The sequence below is a fragment of the Aedes aegypti genome, chromosome 3, assembly GCF_002204515.2.
Source record: "Aedes aegypti strain LVP_AGWG chromosome 3, AaegL5.0 Primary Assembly, whole genome shotgun sequence".
In the NCBI taxonomy this organism is placed as follows: domain Eukaryota; kingdom Metazoa; phylum Arthropoda; class Insecta; order Diptera; family Culicidae; genus Aedes; species Aedes aegypti.
Window position 1 is genome coordinate 399,929,938 of NC_035109.1, and position 26,319 is coordinate 399,956,256.

The window sequence follows — 26,319 nt, forward strand, 5'->3', positions numbered from 1 at the left end:
ACTTTGACTGCCCCTCACTCTCGCTACTATATAGTAGGCCGAGATTATGCTTACTCACTCTCGTCCGAATCTAATCGCTTCTCTCTTTCTGCTCTTTCCTCTTTCAGCAATTAATAATAAAGGATCACCGATAGACTACAAAACGGGTTCGGCCTGTTCAACCCCAACGAAGGACACGCTCAAGAGCTACGACCGCAACTGCATGGGTCCGGTACTTCCACCGAGGAGCGCCATGTGTGGTCCACCGTCACATCACTACTCAGCCCCGCTGAACTTCCGCAAAGGCTTCACCTTCACCAAATGTACATGGAAGTGTACGGCTATACTAGTTGTATTATTATGTGTTATACTGGTTATAACATTACTATTAACAGGTAAGCATTATGGGGTCGTTCGATGTGTTTTCAAATATTCTAGGATAATAAGAGAGATGCCGCGCCGTTGGCACAGATGGGATTGAAATTAGTGGAATGGATCATTAAAATAGCCAAAACGGCCGCTATGGATAACATAGATAGCGCCACCGTAGCTATGTTTGTTTGATAGAACAGCAATGTTTTCACAATGTTTAAATCCCTTATACAGTGGCGCCTTTGTTTTGATGCGGTGATCACTGACAAAAACTACCCTCAATGATCCATTGCATCGTATCTCGATGAAATTTACTAAAGGACCAATGTAACAATGAGAAATTCTCTTCTGCCTCGCTCTCTTTTGATTATAACAGTGAGATTAAAGCTTTTGGGAAGTTTTCCACTATAGTTTGACGCAACAGAAGAGGTTAATGTGGCTCGGATATTGATTAAAAAAAGGAATCAAAGGGAACCTCTCAATGTTAGATAGGCCCTTTTGAAAAGTTACGCGAGGTATCATAAACAAAGTGTAGATGCAACCACGATAACCAATGAAAGTTTTGTCAGAACTTTTGAATTTCAAAATCTAAATCCACTCAAAATAAAATCGAATCAAAATCGAGTCGAAATCAAAATTCTAACCACATTCTGTTTACTGCGACTCACTATAAGTCTCGCAAGACACTTCTCTCTGGCATGCCATAATTAACTGTCGATTACGTCCGATTGTCCAATTCCATTCTACCATCCTGTTAGAACAGGGATGTAAGCAGACAATAGCTAATTTCACACAAACGCACACTCATTTGCGTCGTTTTTGAACTCGAGAAGTGTGGCAAAGCGTTTTGCCTTTGCCAATTTTGTCCAGTCACACTGCTGCCAGCACATAGAAGTTGATTCTAACGAAATTCAACACCATATCATTAAAAAGGCAAGCCCTCGTCGTCGTTGTCTCGTCTCGTCTGCTTTTCCGACGACATTCGGGAACATTTGGGCGTCAACCATGGTAATCTGAGGGGAGCAATTTTCGGTAATTTTTAATCACTCAATTTGCTCTGCTTTATGGCCAAATGGATGCAAACTCGTTCGTTCGCTACAAATTAGGAGCTTCCAATTTCAAGAGCCTATTAAAGCGAATGGCCAGGGGAAAGTCCATCAGGTCTGCAAGGATTTATCCCATTTAACGAGTCATTACTCGCATATGGCTTGGCTTTAAGCCCAAATTAAAGACCCCGTCTCGTAGCGGTAATCCTACCGAAATGAAACCATCATTGGCCGGGATGATTTTCCCTATTTCCCATCACATGCGTTTCATTCGCACATGTCAGGAATCGGGGAAAAAATCGGGAATCTCCTTATCATCGATGTAACAAATGTCATCGCATTTCCAAGCGGAATCCAGCGCAAATCCATCACTCAATGTCAGGCACTTACAAACCGTGCGGCAACAACCGCATAGCCTGCTGTGTGGTTAGCGTGGTATGTGGTTTTCGCACTTGTGCGGTTTTCTACCATCCGCCACATCAGGGCCTACTTTGGTGCCACATGCACGGCATCTCTCCAATGTTAACGCGTTACAACATAGATCTCTACACAACCGAGCATTAATTAATCTCAATTCTCTACTATCATTCGCAGCATCTAACGTATTAAGTATATCATATCCTACCAACAATCCCTGTACAGTTCTAGTCGATGAAAAAGCGGAAATCTCTGCAGCCAAAAGTACGATAGCGGACGCGAACCGGGCGACGGGGCCTGGAAGCATCGGGGCGTTACCAGGGCGGCCTAACCCGTCCGGCAGTGCGGGAGATTCCGCATCGCTAAGTTCAGCTTCCGCATCCGCGTCCTCGTCTTCATCAGCGGCATCAACCGCGTCGGCCAACAGCAATAGTAATGCGAACAACAATAACAACAACCAGAACAACGGAGGTACAGTAATCACCAACAGTAATAATCCTAGTTCCCACAGTAGATCACGTAGAAGTGTTCCTAACCCGGGTGATGGCGCTAGCGCAAAGATGTCACAACCGCAAATGGCTGCTGACAGGCGTGCTGATTATTTTGATAATTTAGTTTTGCATGACATTAGCGTAGATTCTACCTCTACTACCATCGGTGATGGTTTTACGGATAATGGTGTTAGTTCACCCATCGTCACTACCCGAGGAGGAAAGAATAACTCGGCAATAACTTTTGCATACCATATTTTGGTATCATACCCCAATTAGGTATTGTTCAGTTATCAATACCTCATTTTGGTATTATAATGGTATTTGAAAAAATAATTAAAACAATTAAAAATACTTCATTTTGGTATTCGATATGTATTGAGGACTGCTGGAGGTATTGAACTATTATTGAAAAATTTCACTTTTATATGAAAATCCATCAAGTATTATTTAGGTATTGCAATACCTGATCTAATTATCAGCTTGGTATTTGTAGAATATGCAGAAGGTATTATTTGAGGTATTTTACCTCTTATGCAGGGCTCATTCATACCTCATTCAGGTTGTAAGTATTGGAAATTATCTGGTATGGAATACCTCAATTTGGTATTCAGTAGTTATTTTCTTCTGATCGGGTACCGACACTTATCCCACTGACGGCGATGGTGAAGGTGGTGACGAAGCGACAACAACAAGATCCACTTCCTTTCCGCACCTCGCCACTCAGCACGATGATGGTCCTATTGTTTCCGCTTTGTTTGTTCCTACAACTTTGACTTCCTATCCACCTTCCGCTTTATCACAATCACCATCATTACCGTTATCTTCCGCTTCCGGTGTGCCACCGGAGTCAAACGAGCAACAATCAACTGCTCACAACGACGACGAAGGCGATGACGACATCGGTGGTTACGATGGGAAACAGGAGCAGAATTTTCAATCAACTACTGAGCAACCCATCGAGCGGAGTAGTAAGAGTGCCTCCTCATCTGATTACGACGACGATTCTCAGGGATGGCAAATGAATGAGGAAATTTTTACCACTAATGATAATGACGTAACATATGTTACAAGTAGCACTGATCCTGATTTAATCACAAATAATTCATTTGATGTGGAATTAAGCATGAACTCGGTAGAGCTTCCAGTGGATGGAGACATTCCATCCCCTACGGAATACATTTCGACTGACGACAACGACAGTGGCAAGCTTGGCTCCGTTGAGGAAGAGAAATTACCCAATGATGATCCTTTGGCACACTACGAGCATCTTGGTCCGATGGAGGATGCGGTGGACGTTGAGCTCATCAGCCTAGAAGATGGACCCATTAGTGGTGAAGAGATGAGAAAATCAAAAAGCAAACTTTACTACAAGAACGTTCAGGAGAAGACGGCCGCCGAAGAGGAAAAGGTGGAAATTCACACCCTCCCTCCTGCTAATGGGATTCATCAACAACCAGCGCAACAGAGTACTGCCATTCCGGTTACGGTAGCTCCACAAATTCCCATTTATCTGGTTCAGGAAAGTAATTCGACAACTAATGAGAGCAAAGAAGGCGCTGCTTTACCTCGCCTCCTAGTTAACATTTCCATAGCAACCGACCATGGTACGGGAACCGTACAACATTCAGTGTATGTTTTACAAGTATCAATTCCGACTCAACCTGAAAACATTCCCAAAACAGAAAAACCACGAGAAAATGTCGACAATATTCAGCATTCATGCCCACCTGAACGACCTGAACCTCCGCCAGCGCCTCCCTGCCCCATCAAATGTCCAAATTCGTCACTGTTTGAAAAGTATCAGGTGGTAAGTATTATCGAAGACGAAAGCGTTTCCACTGAGGATGTGGATTCAAGCTCTGAAGCAATAGAACTTGATAGCGTAACAACAACAGCTGACTTGTCACCGACGACAATTGAAAGTGAAATTGAACCCACGAGCCCTACAACCGAAGAAAACGACGAGGAACCAACAACAACAGCCGAACCTGGAATTCCGTTGCAATGCCCGGAAGCTCCTCAACCGGTGGTACCGATTCTGATCCTAGAAGGTGAGGATTTAAGCACAAAACTCAAAGTTGAAAATCATCCTCTCAACCAGCTTTGACAACGACAAAGTGTACATATAAAGGACCACCGACATCCTTCCCAGCAAATGATACCGAAAGCATAAAAAACACAGAATTCCCAAGGATCCACTTGACGCGCTGCTAACCTGAAATCGCATCTCTGTGCTCCGAGCTCAGCGCTCGACATTCCACACTTTTCACCACAGCAAGCTAACACGTTCCACCATCTTTTTTTTTTTGCTCCCGCTCTGTCATCCCCCCCATCAAAGTATACATAGACTTAGCTTAACCTATACCGAAAGAGCTTGAGAAAACTCACCCTGTAATGGTTTGTGGAAAAATGCTTTGCATGCCATGCCTCGCTTCCTTTCGCCTTTTTTGTTCATAAAAACTTCTAGCACTGCACACACATACCTATTAATTAATATTCACACAGCGTTCATCCACTTTCGATGGCATTAAAGCCTGAGAACCTAGCGAAATGCTCTTCCGTGTACTTACTTTTCTCTTCTTCGTTTGCATCTCGTCGTTTTCTTCTTCTCTTCCTCTCACACCTGCTAACCAACCGAACAACTTGTTCTACACAACCTCCGGGGTGGATTTTGGTGCCGCTGCTGATGCTGTTGCTACTACCTTACTACCCATCTGACCTCCCCGCCGTGCCTGTCTATGTGTGAATGTGTCTGTTTGCCCCCCTCATACAAAATTTGACCACCACACGAACAACGAACAAAAAAAAACAAATCAACCAACAAAACCCACAACAGGTGCACGAACATTTCCGGCACGGAGTTTCCCCCCGGATGGGACCACCTTCTCGCAGATCTCGCTCGGCCAACGGCTATCCAAGGAAATCCCCCCGTACAGCTACTGGAACATGCAGTTCTACCAGTCGGAACCGGCGTACGTCAAGTTCGACTACGGTATCCCGCGGGGCGCCTCGATCGGGGTGTACGCCCGGCGGAACGCCCTACCGACGCACACCCAGTACCATTTTAAGGAGGTCCTGAGCGGATTCAACGCCCGGCAGACCCGAGCCACCCATGTAAGTATCTAGGTTTAGCGTGAGGGCTAGGGTAGTTCTTCTTTCTTTTTCTTGGCATTACGTTCCCATTGGGAGAGAACCTACTTCTCATAAATTATATAGTTATTAACTGTGGGCTTTTGTTCTAACATTGTGAAAAATTGATCAAGTCAGCCAGTAAATGAAGCATTGTTTGGAGAAATCAAATAATTCATAAATGGTTCTAACCATCTTGGCAAGAACTTTGTGAAAATTCATCCGGTATTTTGTTCATAACTTGCCTACGATTCTGTGAAAATTGCATGCTCATGATTACATCAGAATCTTTTGTAAATCTTGCTTTAAATCCTGTAAGAATGATGCCTTGGATTGACTTACTCAAAGTTCGGTGAGAGTTTCCCCAATTTTTTTTCCATGGCCTCATTCTGAGAGAATCTTGCCCAAGATGTTTCTAGAATACTGCACAGAGGTCTGTAAGCAAAGCGCCTAGGATTCAGTCAGAATCTTGCACAAGAGTTTAAAAATCCTGTTCTGTAATATTTGAGAAAACTACCGAGGATCATGTCATGAATTTAGTGGTGATCCCAAGATTCTGTAGATTCCTAATAACGATTTTGTCTAAATTTTCACGAAAATCAATTAAGGATTCTGTGAAAATTCTGCGAATTATTTAAAGGCAAAAATCACAGTTTTTGTGTGGCCCGGATTCTGCGAAAACGCTTCGAAGTATTGTGTAAATTTGTATTTTAATTCAGTGAATTTGAGTTTCATCAATTTATCCTTTCTGCAAAACTTTTCTTCAAGTTTGTTAGAAATTCAGATTTGTCTATAAAATATTGAAGAGACACACTGGAAAGAAATTGTTGTACCCCCAATCAACTTAATGTTTTTATAGAAATAGGGGATCTTACGTATTCTCGGCAGACTAAGCCGATGCCGCGTTTCTTTTGTAATATTCTCGGACATCAGCAGGTAAATTCCGTGTTTGTCTGTTTACATTTATGCGTTGCTCAATCCTCTATCGATTCACACCGACATACTTGTCAAAATGCTTTTGGAAACGTTTTTACAACGCTGCGGAAATCTCTTGTCAGTGTGACTATTGTCGGCAGCCTCTTTCTGTTCGGCAACTTTCCCATTGAATTGAATTGATGACATCTCTGGCGGTATTGTTTGTTCAGTCTCGGAAATCTCGTCAGTGGGAAGCGGACAGAACAAAGAATCATGTCAAAGTTTTCATTGACGTGTTTTGATAGAATAATACTGTGAATTTGGCGTTTGAAATTCGACCATCTCAAGCGAACTTTATGTGTATGACAATACTAATTGTATATTGAAGTCCAAAAATGGGAGCCAAAAATACAGAAATTTCATAATTTTTAATTATTTATCTAATAAACATACTGCCCATAACTGCATATTTGTAACATTCGACAAAAGTAGGCATTGAGTAAATGGGATACGAAGTTTGCATTTTAATGTAGTATGGGAGGAAACTAAAATTTCAAAAAATCATTAAGAATTCAAAAGAGCTTATTTGAGGCTGAAATTTTGTGCAACTCATACCGCATATTGGGTGAATAGTCAGAAAATAATTCTGATAGAAATTTCGTTTGTACTACATTATGAGGCTCATGTATAATCTCAATGTGACTGTTATGCGGTTACAATTGCCAATGTGACAAAACAACTTGGTATTTTTTTCGAATTTTCTAGAACAAACTCACAGATTTTAGTAAGTTGATCGAAAGTATTTATCATTTGATGGCTCTCCCCGGTATTAACTCCAATTTGTCAAAAATGTCGAATGTGACTGTTATGCAGTTATAGACAGCATAGAGGATTCAAAATAAAATGTGCAAAATTATAAACTGAAATATTAGCTACCAATTAAATCAAGACTGAGATGTTTGAATAAGAAATTGATAAAACAGTCAATGGGCCAAATATGTGAAGAGTCTTGAAACCGCAGCCAACGAATTTGGAAACTTCTCAGCCCATTTTATCAATGCCTACTTTTTACAGAGGGTACTGATTTGCGATTCACGGCAGTACAGCTCTGTACCTATTTTAGTGTCAAGTTTAGGCCAAAAACACATGTTTACTCATATTTTTATGTTTTTTTTTTAAGATTTTATCACACCCCTTGGCTTAAACTCAAAATGTGGGTGTATTTTGTGTTACGTGTATTTTCCGAAATATCAGATAGGAACAACCCCAGTGTTAGAACTAAAACCCCTGTGTTGTTTTTTGTCGACTAAGCGAACGTCAAACATGTTCAAAAGTGCCAAGGTATTCTTAAATAAAAACAAGATTTCATTAAATATTTTAGGACTCTATTGATTGACTCTATCTATCACAAACATCAAATAACCTTGCATTTCTTTTTGAATTAATCATAAAATATCCACAATGTTTCATGAATCTACAATTTGGTAAAGTTTAGACATCTACAGCGTCTCAAATCGGCATAAACTTTAACCCTCTTTCTACCCTGGTACCTTCAGCACTTTATTAATTTTCAATGAACTTGAGATGAACCGAATCAGATGAATACTATGTAACAGTACCTAGAATGTCGTCAAATGAATCCAACAGCCAACCAACTGTTTCAATAGTGAAACCTTTGTATAAACATTCAATTTATAATTGAATTCGGAAAATAAAAATCGATCGATAATCTTCGATTTGCATTCAATAGGGTCCTAAAGCCCTGTCCCAACTTTGGTACCAAACGCTTCAGTTTAGGTTAGAAACACATGTTTACTGAATTTTTAAATGATTGTCGTTGGTTTAACTCCAAAAAACATTTTTTTACGGTTTTTGAGATTTTGTCACACCCTTCGATTTAAAATCAAATTTTGGGTATATTTTGTTTTCCGTGTCCCTTTTGAAATACCAGATAGGAACAACCCCAGTGTTAAAACTAAAACCCCCGTGGTATTTTTGTCGACAAAGTGAACGTCAAACATGATCAACCATGACACTGGTTCATATTTGAAAACATTTTTTAAATCAAAATTTGAATACGTAATAGCCGTTATTTTAGCTGGAAAAATGGGGATTTTTTTATTATCGGACAATTTGGGCCGAAGGTTCTCCGATTTGCATTAAATTTTCACCAGAGGTAGAGCTCGTGGATACATAACCAATAGTGAAATTCAAAAAAATTATAGTGGCCTTTTTTCCCGGAAAACTCTAGATGAATTTTCACGATTTCTCTATATACCTCAAACTTTGAAAAATCATATCTCCTGAACTATGCATTGTAGAACAAAAGTTTTTTGTGAAATCGAGAGGAAATTTTCTCAGCAATCTATTAAAAATACAAAAAGAAAAACATTTCTTGGAAAATTTTTCACCATGGAGAAAATTGTTGGAAAAATAGCGAAAAAACTATCGTCTGTATCATGAAAAATTTTCAAAAAAATATTTTTTGTTTCATAAATCCATACTCTAACTTTCATCCATAGACGCCAAAGTGGTATCTTTTACCGTTTAGGTGACAGAACTGAAAAACCGATGACCACCCGCACGCTTTCCATAGAAAAATGTGTTCTATTGTGGGCCTCATAACCGTGCGCTAACGGCGGCAGTAATTTACACGCATTGTAAGTGTAACGCAGTAAACCATCCTTTCCTTTCCAGTCAGAAGAAGCTTTTCGTCAATCGGAGCACTCTCCTTTGGTCTGTTGGGTGTTTTGTATGTCCTTTATTCGTAACCTTTACTATTGAGACCAACAGTCTTTAATTGAAAACGATCCTAACATTTAATAATATAGGTAATAGGAACTGACCCTCAGCAAGCATGGGAAAATTCACTCACTCACCCGAATGCCACCGATGAAAAATAGCAAAAAATCTGCTGCTATCAAACATGTGAGCATGAAAGCGTCGAAACCGATTGTGTAAAAGCGACAATCGGAAGGAACGCGAAGAGAAGTGAATACCAATATCTGCGAGGCACGAGTTAATGCACTTAGCATTCATTCGCCGGATGCATTGAACTGACTGAGAGGATTCCTACTCACTGAATCATTCCGTGGTGTGGACTGCCAGTCAATAAACGCTCATTAGCACTCAAACCCGAATGCCATTCGAACGGAATCAGAATGTAAACAATCATTCCTGGACAAACATTTCAAAAGGGCACATCGACATGTTTGCAAGCCGCTGTTAAACCCAATTCAACTCGATCACGCTCACCAATACCACTATCAGGAAGAGCTAACACCAATCTTTCTGATAGTGGGGTAGTTTGCGTGGGCGGGCTAAAAAGGGCTCAACAGCAACGTTTCTGAAAAAAGGCTCAAGACCTCTTGGGCCCTTTGCATTCGACTGATCAGATGCCGTTTTTTGTTTCGCTTAGTGCTCGCCGAAGAAGCAGAATGGACACTGGAAATTGAAACGTTCGGCTTGGTTAAAAAACGGCTTACTCGCTCCCGACTGTGCGTGGAAGCGAGTGAGGGAAACACAATAACTGAGTGAGTTTTTCCCATGCTTGACCCTCAGTATCATATAGTTGCCAAGCAAAAAGGATATTTATGCAAACATAAAGTGCTATTTGTAATTTTGTTGCCTGTTTCTATTTTTTTTCAATTTATCAAATATTTAGATAATTAACTAAAAGCGCGCGAATAAATTTTCAGTTTTGTTTTCTATACAAAGTGATATATTTGATATAAATTCTGATTGTTCCTTGGAAGAATAAAGTATAGTATTTGCATGTATATAATATCAATCAACTGTATAACACTCAGGGACGCTATCTATTGTTCCATTGATGGCTGCTGTGGAATATTCCACTGCCAGTCAGCGTGCAGCCTCTACAGTTGGCGCCAACCCAACAGCGCGCCAAACTGTATTGAGAAGCGTACGCGCGTAATGAATAATTATTGTATGTTTTGTCTGGCCGTATAGTGCGCCTATATAAGGCGCACCCATTGAATTTGTAAGAATGTAGTTTCTTTCGTTTCTCAGTGGTAATAAATCTGTTAAAGTGAAGCCGTTCGCTTGATTTGCCGTCCGTTGTATCGTAAAAGACACAACGTAGGAAAGACGTCCTGGCCGGAACAACATATTAACAATATATTCATAAGTTTTCAAAGAAAGTGGATCTTGAGATTTGATCCTTCAAACTTTACCATAATGATTGATTGTAACAAGAACTTCCCATGCGGCTTTCATAGAGGCTGTTAGCTCTAATACTAAATAACGTTGCTGATGAAGCGCACACAAAACACCCAACTGATCAATGGAGAGTGGTCCGATTGACGAAAAGCTTCTTTTGACTGGAAAGGAAAGGATGGTTTACTGTGTTACACTTAGAATGCGTATAAATTACTGCCGCCGTTAGCGCACGGTTATGAGGCCCACAATAGAACACATTTTTCTATGGAAAGCGTGCGGGTGGTCATCGGTTTTTCAGTTCTGTCGCCTAAACGGTAGAAGATACCACTTTGGCGTCTATGGACGAAAGTTAGAGTATGGATTGACAAAACAAAAAATATTTTTTTGAAAATTTTTCATGATACAGACGAAAGTTTTTTCGCTACTAAAAAACTTTTGTTCTACCATGCATAGTTCAGGAGATATGAATTTTCAAACTTTGAGGTATATAGAGAAATCGTGAAAATTCATCTAGAGTTTTCCGGGAAAATAGGCCACTATATATTTTTTTAATTTCACTTTTGGTCATGTATCCACGAGCTCTACCTCTGGTGAAAATTCCATGCAAATCGGAGAACCTCCGGCCCAAACCTGTCCGATAATTTAAAAAAATGCCCAAATGTTAAAGTAGTTGCAAGAACATGCTCTTTTATTTTATTGAATAGAAACAAGACTTCATCCAACATTTTAGGACCCAATTTAACACATGTTTTCTGTATGAGCATGAGCATTGATGACCGTACAATTTGTAGTTGCTACTCCTTTTACACATGTTTTCAGTATGGTATAATAAGTGTTTTCCATAGATAAGTCGATTTTCTTCATCTTTGAAAATTCTAATTCCGAAGCTGTTGATTTAAGAGTTCTATGGACAAGTTGTAGGAAACTGTTTAGACTACAAGAAAACAATATACACCGAAAAAATATTCTATTTTTTCACGAAAAATCCAAAAAAGAAAACTTAAATTTAAATTACACAAAACCCCATTTCGAATATTTTTAAAATTTTCATTATAGGTTGTTGATAGGGCAAAGATGTTCTGGACAAAGTTTCATGATGGAGAGAATTTGAATAAAAATAGTTTTTTTTCTAATAACAACGTATGGCCGATTGTAAAAATGTTGTTTTGATAACAAAATAGGAATCATGAAATTATCTAAACCATAATGACCATCATGTAAGTTCTCTCTAGAAGTATCAATTTTCAAGTTATTTCAATTTTGAATTTTTCATTTAAAAAAATATGTTTTCAGTGTATTTTTTTCTTGTAGTCTAAACGATTCCCTGCAACTTCTCCATAGAACATTTTTCTCCAAAATCAACAGTTTCGGAAATGGAATTTTTCATGATGGTCAAGTTTTGTGACTGACCGATTTGACATGAAATTCGTCTTCACTTGTTTCGAAAAATTTTGCTTACTTGGAACCTTGTTCAAGCACTATTTATGAAACGCTTTTTTTTTTCGTAAAAACATACTCGAATAAAGCCGTGCGAAAGAAAAAGTTATGCTATTTTATTTTTGTAAAAATTTAACCTATTTTTGTGTACCTAACAGTTTTGAATAAAACTTACATCGATGGCCAGAATCATGGCATGGATTGTAAACCACTCATAAATAAATTAAGTCTAATTAAACTGGAATAGATACTCAATAAGTCTTGGAATCAATAACCCACGTCAAAAAAATAATAAATACAAAACTAATATTCTCGCGCAATTCAATTGAAGTAAAACATGCATTTCTCATAGTAATTCGCGTTGATACATTAAAAATAACGTAGATAAAATTACATAAAATCTTTGAAGAGACATGTGTAAGCCAGGGTTGTTAAATGTCATGAATATCACGTGAATTTGACAATTGAATATTGCTAATATCATGAAATTTTTGAGTAGACATGTGTAAACTAATCTATGAGATTCACAATTGGAGTGAAATGGAAAATCAGCAATATTCACATTATTTCAAATACGCTTCTCAGAGTTGAAGAATAGTACAGTTTAGTATAATTTTGTTGGACATTCTACCCAACGAATAATCGGATGAACACCGGTTATCACGGTGGCAACCGTGGATTAAGGAAAAGGACCGGAATTAAGGAAAAGGACCGGAAGGCACAATCTTCTTGAACCTCTGGCCATAACACGCATATTAGGAAAGTTTTACATGACTTTTGAAACATATTTGTAATTTATATTATTTTATAACCTGCAAATGACTGGGTATAATTTAACGTCTTATGCCAAGATTTATTTTTCTACATTCGACCTATCCCTGAAGAAGAGCCTGGTGGAATTTAAATAATTTCAAACCGACGGAAAAATAGAATATGTTCCAGAAAAAAAATATGTTTTCAAAAGTTCCGCAAAAATAAAATTTGGTATTATTAGAGAAACTTAAAAGTAGATGGAGTACCGTGTACCTTTTAATTCCGCTCCTAAATGCTTATCTTTGACAGATACGCGTATTTTGACTACCACTTGCAGTCTTCTTCAGTGTCAGTTACTCGTATCCAGTGGTAGTCAAAATACGCGTATCTGTCAAAAATAAGCATTTAGGAGCGGAATTAAAAGGTACACGGTACTCCATCTACTTTTAAGTTTCTCTATTTGAGATTCTGCTCAGAGGATTCGAACATTCATTAAAGAGTTGGTATTATTGTCAAAAATCAGTAATCAGAAGACACTTCAGAAAAATGAAAAAGAATAGGAATGTTCTAGAACAAAAATCAAAAACCAAAATTCATAAATTTGCGTATAAAAATACATCATTGTCCGTAACGTGCTTAGATCAATTTTAGATAGCGAAAAATTGAAAATAAAAATTTGGGTGTTAGATGAAATCCATAAGATTTTTGCGAAGGAAACCATGAATGGCCTACGAAAGTGAAAGACGAAGGACTCGCCAATCAGTAGGCAGAAAAGAAGAAATTGGCGTTGATAGCAGAGAGTGTTGAGTCGCGATCAAAGTAGGCTACATCCACCACCGAAGACTAGATTGAGTAGAACAAGCATCACGTAGCATCGGTGATGAATGGCAAGGGCATCTGTGAACCTCCTCTATCCGAAATCACTTTCTAGGTCGAATGAAGGAAATCCAGTTACCGCTTTAGGAAAATGTCCATTTTCAGAGCAGATTTCTACCAAATATCGTTATGTGGCAATGGCGTTCGATTCGGAGCGTCAATGCAGTTCAGACAAACTTTCACTTCCATATATATGCAATTTGCCAATCAAATTTGCATTTCTGAGTAGTTTCTGCCATCTAGATGATTTTAAAGCCCATGGAAGAGTTAAAGAATATTGAAAACAAGATATTTTAATGTTTGAAAAAGAGTCTTTCATGGATTTCTGTCAAAACAATCGATAAAAATACTCTTAAAATTTAGAGAAGAAATTTATGTATGTTATCAAACTTCATAATTAGATTTCATTTCGATCTCATAACAAATCCTTCTCTAGGTCTTTTGGAGGATCCGTTAATGATCATGAAAGGAATATGCCAAGAATGTTCACAAGAATCCATCGAAATTCTTGATACGTTCTGCAAAGCTTGTCAGACATCCACCATAATTTTCAGCAGTCGTTCATTAGGTAACATGAAAAAAATGTAATCTCGTTTGAACCTCTCTAATATAGTATCCAGATTTTGATAAAATTTCATCAACAAAATCACCATGAATATGACGACAGTACGTTAGAAATATTACTCATTAGGCGTATTACTCAAATTTCAAAAACAAGAAGGGTCCATGAAATCATCAAATCTCACGAGCAGACATTTAATTCGGAATAGGTACTTCGGTAGAGCACAATCAATCCGACACGACATTTCAATCATCCCTCAATCAGCAATCTTTTCATCACTTCATATTCTCACTAGCCAACAACCCCGTTCGTTCGTACGAAAACTTCTGCCTTAATACCTTAAATTCTCACCAATCCGAGCTAACACCTCGCCTGACGGCTTGAGAATCCTTCCAGGCACCACAAATTGATTTCCCAACCCCACATTCTACGTTTCTACTCTCGAAAGCCCTTACCTTCTAACCCCTTTCTAAAGCATCCTCATCCGCATCCGCATCTCCATCGTCATCATCTTCATCGGGATGCAGTCTCTTGAATCGTCTGGCGGTGTTTTCCCTTCCGCAGCACCACGAATTTATGCAGCACCCTCTCGTGTCCATCCAACCAACACCGGAGGATTTACGCCTGCACGTATGTATGGTACCTAGCCTAACACCGATGATGATGATGATGATGATGATGCCTGCCTGCCTCGTACGTCATATAAATGTCGGTCGATGGCACTCCGGTTCCCGATTCCGGCCGGTCGGCCTTCTGCTCCTCGTTTGGCTTAAGGATATTGCTCTGATTAATTAGGGATTCGAACTGATGAGATGCTGTAGGGAAGAGGCTCAACCGGCACGGCACACACACACGTTTCACAGTTGTGTAACTCATTTCAATCAATCGAAAAGATGCTTTATGCTCTGGGAGATGGGCAATTACTTCGGAGTTGTGTGTTTAAGAATTGAAAAGAAAACAGATTTCTCTGTGATGGTAATTGGTGTTACGTGGCCATACATGCCGTATTAAATTGATACACGACATGTTCCACTTCAAGGATGTACGGAAAAAACCTTCTCTTAAGAATGATTCAGGAACTACTGGACGGTTATATAATCTGCCGTTCCGATTTTCTCTCGCATGAACCAAGAGCCAAGGTAGCACACATAAAGGGTGTGTCAAGGCGTCACGATAATCATTGTCCAAAGGACTTGTGCGGCTGGGAACAGAAATTCCTAAGGTGGTACAGTTTATCGAGAGCGTGGATTCAACATAAAACAGTCACGTGAAAGGGAAAACATTTGAAAAATGGCTGTGTAGGTAGCCTAATCAGCGTCGTTTGTATCGCTTGCGTGTTTATGAAAGGCCCAACTCGCAAAAGTTTATATCTTTACCGTTAAACACATTGCTTTGCAGCTTAGCAGTTGTTTGTATATGAGTTCGATGAACTAGATTTATACAAGCAGTAACGTAAAACGGGGTAACTTTGATACTAATAATAATCTCATGATTTGTTATATTATAATATAAAGCCTCAAATGTACTCGAAATCAACGGGAATAGCTCAGATATGAAGTGTTATACAAATACTCTTTACTTTTACATCCATTGTGTTTAACTCATCGACATAAGTTTTGTTATTTCGTTCAGTAAGATGTGCGTCCCATACTATCAAAGTTACCCCTTTATATAGTTTTACTAAGAAGCAAATGTCTTTCTACTTATTTTCTTCAAGCATAAATGGCTTAAAATTTAGGAAATCGATTCGTTTCTGACAAAAACAAGTTGCAATATTTGGCACTTAATAGTTTCATGAAGTTTTTTATGCCATTCAGCCCTTTTCTCTCCTTACACTTGTTCCACTATCACGGGTTCCAATCTCGGTTCCTTAGACCGCCGTATCGATTTTCTTCCTTTTACACTGCTAACCTAGATTCCTTATCTTGCTCCCGTTATAGCCCTCGATGCGCCGTGAAGTGACTCGCTACATGGAACCCGGCCACTGGTTCCTGTCGATCTACAACGACGACGGAGACGCCCAGGAGATAACGTTCTACGCCATCGTTGCGGAAGACATGACCCAGAACTGCCCTAACGGATGCTCCGGCAACGGCCAATGCCTGCTGGGCCACTGCCAGTGCAATCCAGGCTACGGAGGTGATGACTGCAGCGAGAGTGAGTTTCTCAACCTTCCTCCTACCGGTAGAATAATGGCTTGTGACGTCGGGTGCTAACAATATTGTGCATACTTTCAGGCGTATGTCCGGTGCTCTGTTCGCAACGCGGCGAATACATCAACGGCGAGTGTCAGTGTAATCCCGGCTGGAAGGGCAAGGAGTGCTCACTGCGGCATGACGAGTGCGAGGTTCCGGACTGCAATGGCCACGGGCACTGCGTCAGTGGAAAGTGCTCGTGCGTACGAGGATACAAGGGAAAATACTGCGAAGAAGGTAGCTCACCAAACTCTTTCAAACCACACCGTACCTACTTTCCCGTTCCGAGTTGTGACTAGGGGGTTTGCATTTTTAATTTGAGAAAATTGCAGTTTAAATCCAAACCACCGTTCAGGATGGGGCCGGGGGTGTACTTATCTACTCCTAGTTTTACTTTTTATGTTGTACGTATCTCTCCACGAACGCGATAGTTTAACTGGCGGTGCTCTGCCTCTGTCGTTAGCTATGGCGGTCTTAAGTGTGAGAGGCCATGTGAAAACGAGAAGTGAACAAGATGTGATATAAATAATTTAAATTAATTACAAACTAGGAGCAATGAGAGAGCACTGCGGTTTTTCACTACTCAAGTTTTTTTTGTTATACATAATAAGCAAGTTTCTCTACTTTCAGACATTTATTATTTATTTTCTTCTCGATTCTGAGCCTCGTTTTTCATCCTTCTGACAACTATTTTTCCCACTTGGTTTCTGCCATTCTCGCTATCTGGCTGTTGCCTGCCTGCCGAGGGGTAGTTGGGGATGCAGTTTTTCATAGCCTCTTTTTTCCAACTCTGATACCCATGGAAGGGGATTAACATTGCTGCACACGTTGGCTTGGGCGCTTTGGACTCTCTATTGTCATCTCACATTCACACAAACGCAGACACACTCACAAACACACATTACCCCTGGAAACAGAGTAATTTGATTACGAGGAAAGGCACACCACATCGCTAGTACTGACCTAACCTAACCTCTAACACCCAACACTAGTTATGCAACCCGGCCGAGAACCACGACAACGGTCACTAACGATTGTACTATTGTTCATCTTTTATCTCTCCTGTCACCCCCTCACCCAACAGTGGACTGTCCCCATCCGACCTGCTCAGGGCATGGCTTCTGTGCCGAGGGAACATGCATCTGCAAGAAAGGCTGGAAGGGACCGGACTGTGCCACCATGGACCAGGATGCGTTGCAATGTCTGCCCGATTGTTCCGGCCACGGGACGTTCGATCTGGACAGTCAGACGTGCACTTGCGAGCCGAAGTGGAGCGGCGAGGACTGTTCGCAGGAACTGTGCGACCTGAACTGTGGCCAGCATGGACGTTGCGTGGGCGATAGCTGTAGTTGTGATGCTGGTTGGGGTGGCGAATTCTGCAACAGCAAATTGTGCGATCCGCGCTGTAACGAGCATGGCCAGTGTAAGAACGGAACGTGCCTGTGCGTCACCGGCTGGAATGGCAAGCACTGCACCTTGGAGGGCTGTCCCAATGGGTAAGATGATTAGTTGGGGGATTTTTTGTCCGGGGTTTGACTTAATTGGGTGTGTAACGGTGAATGTATATTTATTATATTTTTTTCTAGTTGCTCTCAACATGGTCAGTGCCACGTAAGTGGAGAACTGATGTGGGAATGCCGTTGCTACGAAGGCTGGGATGGTCCGGATTGTTCGATGCCGTTGGAACAGAACTGTGGCGACAACAAGGACAATGACAGAGGTACGTATAGGCAGTGCAGGTTCAATTTGAATGTTTCTTCAATCGTCCTAAAAAAAAAAACAATAACATTTACAAGATGTTCAGAGTATAAAGCATACAGTAAATTATTGTTCCTTTCTAGCAATTCTTGCAATTAGATGTAAAGTTCTACTAATATTCAAGAATTTATATTTGCTGAACTAGTAGATTTAAGATTGGAGAATCGGAATTTCATTGATAAAAATTTTAGCTTAATTTGAAGCATTCATTTAATCGTAATATAATTTCTGAAAGCATATCAGGCTATATAATTACAGTCAGAGTTCTACGCCAGAATTGCACCAGGAATTTCAGGAAAAAATTTCTAAGATAGTTTTTTTTGCCCAATTTTTCGGCAGTGTTTACATTGAGATTGCTGTTATAAGGATAAAAGGTCCTGTTATAAGGATAAAGAATTTGTGGTAAATGTTGTTCGAAAAATGTAATTCTGGAAAAACCTTTGGCGGAATCCTACGGGCAATTTGTGATGGAATTACAGGTCGGACTCGATTATCCGGAGTATCGATTTTTTTTTCACTCCGGACAATCGAACCCTCCGGATAATCGAATCACTAAGAAAAAAATTGAAATCTTCGATAAAAGAACTTAAATATTAACTTTTTTTTATGTTTTATGGCTACGCCACCGCATCAGCCAGAAATTATTTCTATGAACAGTAGGGGTCCTTACAAGATTTTTTTTTGACCAGCATACACAAAACACCCTTTTCCAAACCTCCCTTTTCTTAAATACGTTTAAAACTGCAAAACCATTCATATTGTATATTGCAATACCAAATTATTTCAGATTTATGCATAAAAATTGAAAAACAAGAACATCAAAAAAATAAATTCCGGATAATCGAGTCTCCGGATAATCGAGTCCGACCTGTACTAATAAGATTTTTGGTGGAATTTATAGAGTAATTTGGGGCAGCAGTTCCCAACCTTTTTGGGGTTGGGACCCTCTACAAACATCGTGAGGACCCCTGAAAACAAATAATCTTAACCCGTAGGCTACTGGGCTGACAACCAAAATTCAAATTGCTCGTATTTGAGCATAACTCCATATTTTTCAGTGAAATTTTGAGGATTGCTGTGATGATTGAGTGATTTGATAGATCAAAATGACCTGAACTCCAGGTTAATTTGGATGACTTCCAATATCCAATATATCTTGTCAAAATTTGTGAACACGTCTGTTAAGGCTTAATGAGTGCTGTAAACCACTAAAAGTGAAAATCACGCGCTTAAAATAATCTATGAACCTGTGTAGATTATGTTCAAAACTTCAGAATGTTTTGGAGGCCTTAGCATTATTCTAGGTTAATTTTATTTTTTCCTAATATCCTGCAGCATCGTAACTTATTACAAATAACGGGTCTATTAACTTTTTGTATGAAAACATTTCGTTTCCAAACGATAAATGAGTTCTAAGAGGAAGTTTATGTGATTTTTACCCTACCTGACCCAGAGATGTTCTGGAATAACTTTGTCCACAATACTCTGAATCTATACTTCCCCTCACTCATAAAACTAGAACTATTAGTGAAGCAATCCTCAAAATTTCACTGAAAAATATGGAGTTATGCTCAAATACGAGCAATTTGAATTTTGGTTGTCAGCCCCGTAGCCTACGGGTTAAAATCGAAGCTCATAAAAACGAACGATTTGGTTATATTATAACTCAAATAAACCTCATAAAGCTCAAATTGAGAAGCAACATGGATGTCTGAAACAATTATATCTTACGAGATTTCCGCGCATGATCTTGTCAAGCATCAAAAAGATCAATAGGAACCAGATCACAAGATTAGTGGCAAAATACCAAAGATCTCAGAATAAATCAACAGATTTTAAAAATTACAACTGTAATCCACCATAGATAACGAAAGAATTTTGTAATGATCCTTTGGGAAACTTCGGTTTAAAAAATAATCAGGTGTTTACCAAGTACAGCTCTGGACAAAATGAAATCGCATTAGTCATTATTCTTTCTAAACAGTCGACTTTCTATGTCTGAATCTCAGTTTTCAATATAATAAGTTTTAAGTAATCACATATCTTCCAGTTTGGAATACTTGGGAAGATTTCACAGGAGTTTGTAGGAAACTTTTGAATCATCTTACAAAATTTTGAAAAGATATGAATATGTCCTCATATATTCTTCAGGGATTTTAACAGTAATCCAAGAAGGTCTAGTCAGAGTTTTCTCAAAAATTCAGTATAAAACATGAGCCTTGAAACTACTATTAATATTTTGGAAAAGAAACTTCTTATGAGCCAACAATCGACAATAAGAAATTCCACCATAAATCCTTGGACAACTTTGAGAAAAATTTTCTCCGACATCCACCAATGTTCATTAATGAAAATCTACCCGAAAATCCTGATAATAGATTTGAGAACATTCCGCCAATGGTTTAATTGAAAAGAGTATTTTTTTACCAAATCATGCAAAAAATGACAGGAATTTTGCCTAGATACTCTCAGGTATGATCTAAGTTACATTTTCAAGCTCGTATTGGAATAGTATTCAGGCAACGCAAGTGAAGAAAGAATACCTGTCATGTAATGTTTTATTAATTATATAATTATATAATTTTATAAATTTACGATTGCTTCGCAAACCTCCTGGAAAGTCGTCACGATTCCCTGGAAAGTCGTCACGGCCCCCTGAGGGTCCGTGGACCACCGGTTGGGAAACCCTAATTTAGGGTATCTTCAGCAAAATTACAAATCGTATGGCATATGACAAAAGTTTCATTACATACTCGCCATACGATTTGGCACTCTGCTGCCAATGAAGTTTAAGAACTCATGAACAAAATTCTGAAACAATCTCAGGCGGGATTCTTGAAGAAATTCTATACGAAATGTTTAATGCAATTCTGGAAGGTTTTTCTTTTTTTTTTTTGTAAATTTAAGTTTCAAAATCATTCTCTTGCACATATTTTGAGGAGTGTTTTATCTGGGACATATAGACGAATTACTGATGGAATCCTAGGAAGACAAATACTAAAAAAAACCTTCAGTAGTTCTTTCCTGGGAAAGCAAGGTAATCTCAAAATTATAACAAGATTTGTATTATGAACTAAGACGAAAAAGGCGTCATTTTAAAAGCGTTTTCCGGGAAATTTGGGAAATTGCAGAATAAATTCATGTGTAAACTATTGACATTATTCAAGCAACCAATACCCCGAAATTCCGCACATAGCTAGTTTCTCATTTACGCCAAGTAATCCATTGATTTTCCAAACAATATTTGAAGTAGTTTAGTTGTTTATTTATTTCATGAAAGAGAGCTAATGATGTTTGTGCATAGCTCAAAGAATTTTGTAGGCCGAAAGCTGCTAGATAATGCTAATCAAAACCTCCAAAGAAGTGACACCCATTCCTGCAAATTTACTTAAATGTTAAAAAACACGTTTATTACTTATTGGACATAGCTTTTGACAAACTATGCAAAGAGAATAACCCATTTTCGAGATAAGTCGTGACATACAAACGCCATTCCATTTTTGTTCATATAGGCAGATAGATTGCGACTTAATCAACCAAATGGGTGCCTTCTTTATTTGGCCATACATGTTTCATCCCAAATTCCATAAGAAACCTCTTAAGAAATTTAAAAACAAACTGCTTGCACGTTACTACAGGGAATTCTCCATAATTCAATATTGAAGGGTTCATCGAGTTAGAGAAAGTATCACCACAACACAAAACCAATGCAACTGCGATCCAAGGGATCATCAAGGTAGCCATGAAAACTAACTTGTACTATGGTTCTCCAACTCGTTATCGAGATACCGAATATCGAGTAAGGGAGAGTTGACTGTATTAAATATCTTCAAAACTAAATTTTGATCAGAAATTACGAGACCTAGGGAATTTTCTGAATATTAATACCGTTTAATACACTTAAGGCCCCTGTGAAGTATAACCGATTGAAAAGCATATAAATTGAAACATATTGCATGATACCTGTGCGTTATCAGACTATTGAAACACTCAACTTCCGAACGGTGGGCGAAGAATCGGATTCCAAAGCTTGAATTACCTAAAATAAATAGAAATTAATGATCTTTCCATGATTCTTATTCCGGACGCAACCTCACTTTTGCTTCATTTTACGGACACCTTGTTTCAAATTGCGGACAACACACGAAAAGAAAAACTTTAGTAGTTAAATTATAATTAAATTCCCGCATTCGTAAAAGCAACGTCAAAACGCATTATAAATTTTCATGGATTGCTATTTGAAATTCATATTAAAACGCGCCTGAAAGTTGGGAACTTTCAAACAGGAAATTTTGAAACATTTCAATTGAAACCTTTCCCATACAAAGTAGAGTGTCCGGAATTAGAAGCTGTCCGGAATTTGAATCAAAACGGTAAATCTCATCACTACACCTTCAATCATAATTTGTAACAAACCCATCTCCAAACAAACTCACCCAAATCTGACCCTTTCTTGTAGATGGCCTTGTGGACTGCGAAGACCCGGAGTGCTGCGGAAGCCACTCGTGCAAAACGAGTCAACTGTGCGTTTCCGCCCCGAAGCCGATTGACGTGTTGCTCCGCAAGCAACCGCCCGCCATCACGGCGTCCTTCTTCGAGCGGATGAAGTTCCTCATCGACGAGGGCAGCCTGCAGAACTACGCCAAGCTGGAAACGTTCAACGAAAGGTAAGCCTACACGTTGCGAATATCTGTTTCGTTTTTTTTTATGTTCGTTCAGTTCAATGTATTTTGTGTTCATTGTTTCGGTTTTTCGCAAATCGATCCGACCGATTGGTCAAACACCGAACGCCAAGTGTGTAAATACTAATTAAAACGATTGGTTTCAATGGCTGACCACGCACCGCCCACGACTGCCGGAACCTTTCGGTAGAGAGCATAGGTGCGGATCCGGTCACTCGAAAGTCAAACATCGATTTTCACGCTTTTGTTTGGATTTGAATCATTTTTTTATTGTTTTTTTGCGCTCATTTTTCGACATAAATGATGCGAGAGATAGCTACAAGGATACTATACTGATGTTATAATTACTATATAAATATATTATGTTGTGCCCCCGTCTATTTATACATCCTCCTGCTAATTGCCATTTGTTTTATTTTAAATGTTCCGCATAAATATTATCGTTACCGAACAGAGTGAGAGAAACAAAAAAAAAACGTAAAACCGTGAATCAGAATCAAGTTAAAAGTCACGAAGAGATGTGAAACTCGAGAGAGAAGAAAAAAAAAATCCCAAAGCATTAATAGCACAAACAAATGCATACATTATTTATCATAAATTAATACATTAAATATTAACATTTCAACCAAAGCCATTCCGTCTGCTCTTCGGTCCACACTTCTCGACATTCACCCTACAAACAGTTCAGCTCCCGTGATAATCTCCGGAAAGTAGCCATTGACGGCTTCATCTTCCTCCCACTAGCTCCCGGTCGTTGGCTTCTCAAAACCAACGCAGCTCCCGCGCGATCGAACTTTGAGTGTTATAAAAAATTAATTTATACCAATTGCACGATGATTATAACACCGCTTAATGCGATAATATTTTAATTATTGCCATTGTTGGTATTATGCCGGAATCCCACCAGCTCATTGCTATACACTGATTGCTCGTTGGACTCAAATAAACCGAAGTAATTGACGAGGTTTTTGTTTATGCGCCAGTCAAATTAGCGGTATAATGGCCGCTTTCTATGCGAGCGCATATAACATGTTGCTGTAGTATTTATTTTTCTGCTGATTGATGATTAATCAATTTCCTTGCTGCTCGTTTGCATTGGAAATGAGCCATTTATTTGCGCGGCAGTCCTGAAATTCGATCACAATAATTCAGCCATCTAAGCAACCGCAGAATTTCATTTCGGTTCATATTTCTTGCGAAATACCATAGACTGCTGCGACTGTAATACACTGCTCGGTTCAACTGATGCGTTGTAAAATTTCAACAAATTAACTTTTGCGTCCAAAATCCCTGACTCATCTGTGATAAATTGTGTGACCGATAGCCCGCCAGTAAGTGCCAACCGAAGTCATCTTTTATTAACAAGCTGATAAATTATGGAGGACTCTCTCATGAATGACGCTACGGTTTTGTGTATCACACCATCAATGACCAGGATTCTGACGAATTGCCTGGGCGGCTGACCCCTGCGTTAAAATTTATCTCATTTTCATACACGCACATACGGGGATCAACCATTTGCACAAAGTTAATCTCCGTGCATAATTTATGGCATTAACTCCCATTTGAACAGCGTTCGTCCTACTTTCCGGTCGACAATGTCGAACCCGGCGTTCCTTCCGAGCTTCAATCAGTTTTCCGTGCTACGCTTCATCAATACGACCTGCAACGGGAGAGATAAATTTTAGATTGAATTTTGGAAATTATCGCATTTCGTTCCGATAATTGAATTGAGCGCTGGAGCGGTGTTAAGTAATTTCCCTTGCTCTCCCCACCCCTTCTCGGATTTTCACACGCATTTTCGATGCATAAATGAGCGAATCTATGTCCTCAAACTAACCTCAGCGCGAACTAACCCACGAGACCCCATACGGAACTAACCAGAATCGCATCCTTCCGCCCATCCAAACAGCGACGAGCTTTAACCCACAGATTCTAACACAAATGCTTTTCTCCTTCATCTCTTTTTTCTTCTAAACTAACCTCAACTGTAATCTGTGACTGTGTGTGAATGTGCAGCGTTTTTTGGAATCATTTTAACGCAAGGTAAGAGTCCATCGGAAGAACTAACAAAAACTCGCTCGAACCACAACAACTAACCCCCCGACAACATTAACGTACGACGAGAAAAAAAAAGGTCTACGAAACAAGAGATTTGCGGAATAGAAATTTTAATTGGTACAGTACTCTCTAGTAGAACACTCCCAGGTTTCCCAATTCCCGCCCACCTCCACCTAACAATTAGACACGTAAAAGCAACGCAAAAAGCATACTAACCCAAATGTACACTGCTCTAATGTTCGCTCTCTGTGGAAACTGCAGAAGCGGAAACAAAAACTAAGCGCCGCTTTCTCTTTTGTTCTATGCAGTCATTTTCCATTCTAGAGAATAAGACCTCACCTCCCCCGAAAAAAAAATTAGAAACGGAACCAAACCCACTATTCATTATCTCAACAACCATTCACTCGCCCCTCGTCCCTCATTATCTCTTCAGTTTTGTGTACCGTGACAAGTTTTATGTTTTATGTTGTATTTATCTGAACGAAAGAAACATGAATGTTCTCGTTCGTTTTTGTGTTGTTTGTTATTTATGTGTGTATGTATGTTATATATATTTACTGTTCAATTTTTCCAGCCAAAAATTACAAGCAAGCCGAAACGTCGAAAGAGTATCCGAAAACGATGACAAACGAAACAGAAAAGTAGGCTACGTTGTTAAAGTTGCCCAGCAGGTGACTTGGATCAGTGCCCAAAAAAACGTATGTCAATTGTTATCATTCTCGTGCAAAAAAAATGAACTGATTTCCATGCGAGCACGCGTATGTGCGATAATCCTCAAAGCGGAAAAACATACCGCTGCTTCCTATACAGGACCTTTTTCATCGCGACAAAAAAACAGAATCTACCAAATTAACGGAACAAGTTCGCTCTCTCTCGTACGGGTTTCCCGTTTTTTAATTTTTAAACAAAACTGCCTTCGGTATGCAAGCAATGTGCGCCCCAATGCACTGACAGCAGCAAGCATTATTCGTTGACGACCCAAACGAGCGCCCGCCAGAGGCATTCCGACCTACGGAAGGTAGCCGAGCAATAAGTTGCGAGATATTGCATAAATTTAATTTTTAACTTCAATTTCATGGAAACGTGGCGAATTTCGAGGCGTGACCCAGTTTTGCGTCGACCCCCCCGCCAGTTGTTCTGTACGATGTTATTTGCTGAGCCGTAGTCCTCATTGACAGCTATAACATTATAGGTACGAAGCGGGATCAAGTTTCGTTAGGTTGTTGAGTGGGATATAGTTCTGTCGGATTGCTGATGTCAGCTTGTAGGGCTGCTGTGATGGCGTCAATCAAACAAAAACCAAGCGTCTCCACGGTTTCGAGAATCCGTATTTCTACACATTGTGAAGCATAGCGAAAGATACCGCAAAACGAGCTGTTCACAATTTCTTTATATTATAATTTATAACAGCATTGAGTAAACTGAAAACCAACACAATGCAGCTAAAATCATACAAATGTTGAA

The 26,319-nt window shown here is 39.3% G+C and overlaps 1 protein-coding gene across 10 annotated transcripts in view; it reads left to right on the forward strand.

The window, feature by feature from the left end:
• The window catches only part of LOC5576319 (teneurin-m), a 527,158-nt gene that overhangs the window by 474,255 nt on the left and 26,584 nt on the right, over positions 1-26,319 (forward strand). For 7 of the 10 annotated variants that reach the window (XM_021855173.1, XM_021855175.1, XM_021855172.1 and 4 more), the window contains 9 exons: positions 108-374; positions 1,992-2,285; positions 5,145-5,422; positions 16,100-16,316; positions 16,397-16,591; positions 17,439-17,850; positions 17,941-18,074; positions 22,572-22,779; positions 24,814-24,840. In XM_021855173.1, the coding sequence (XP_021710865.1) occupies positions 108-374; positions 1,992-2,285; positions 5,145-5,422; positions 16,100-16,316; positions 16,397-16,591; positions 17,439-17,850; positions 17,941-18,074; positions 22,572-22,779; positions 24,814-24,840 (2,032 nt within the window). Of the gene's footprint in view, positions 1-107; positions 375-1,991; positions 2,286-2,893; positions 4,360-5,144; positions 5,423-16,099; positions 16,317-16,396; positions 16,592-17,438; positions 17,851-17,940; positions 18,075-22,571; positions 22,780-24,813; positions 24,841-26,319 lie in introns of those variants that run through there. The other 3 variants (XM_021855174.1, XM_021855170.1, XM_021855171.1) reach the window with 3 other exon arrangements.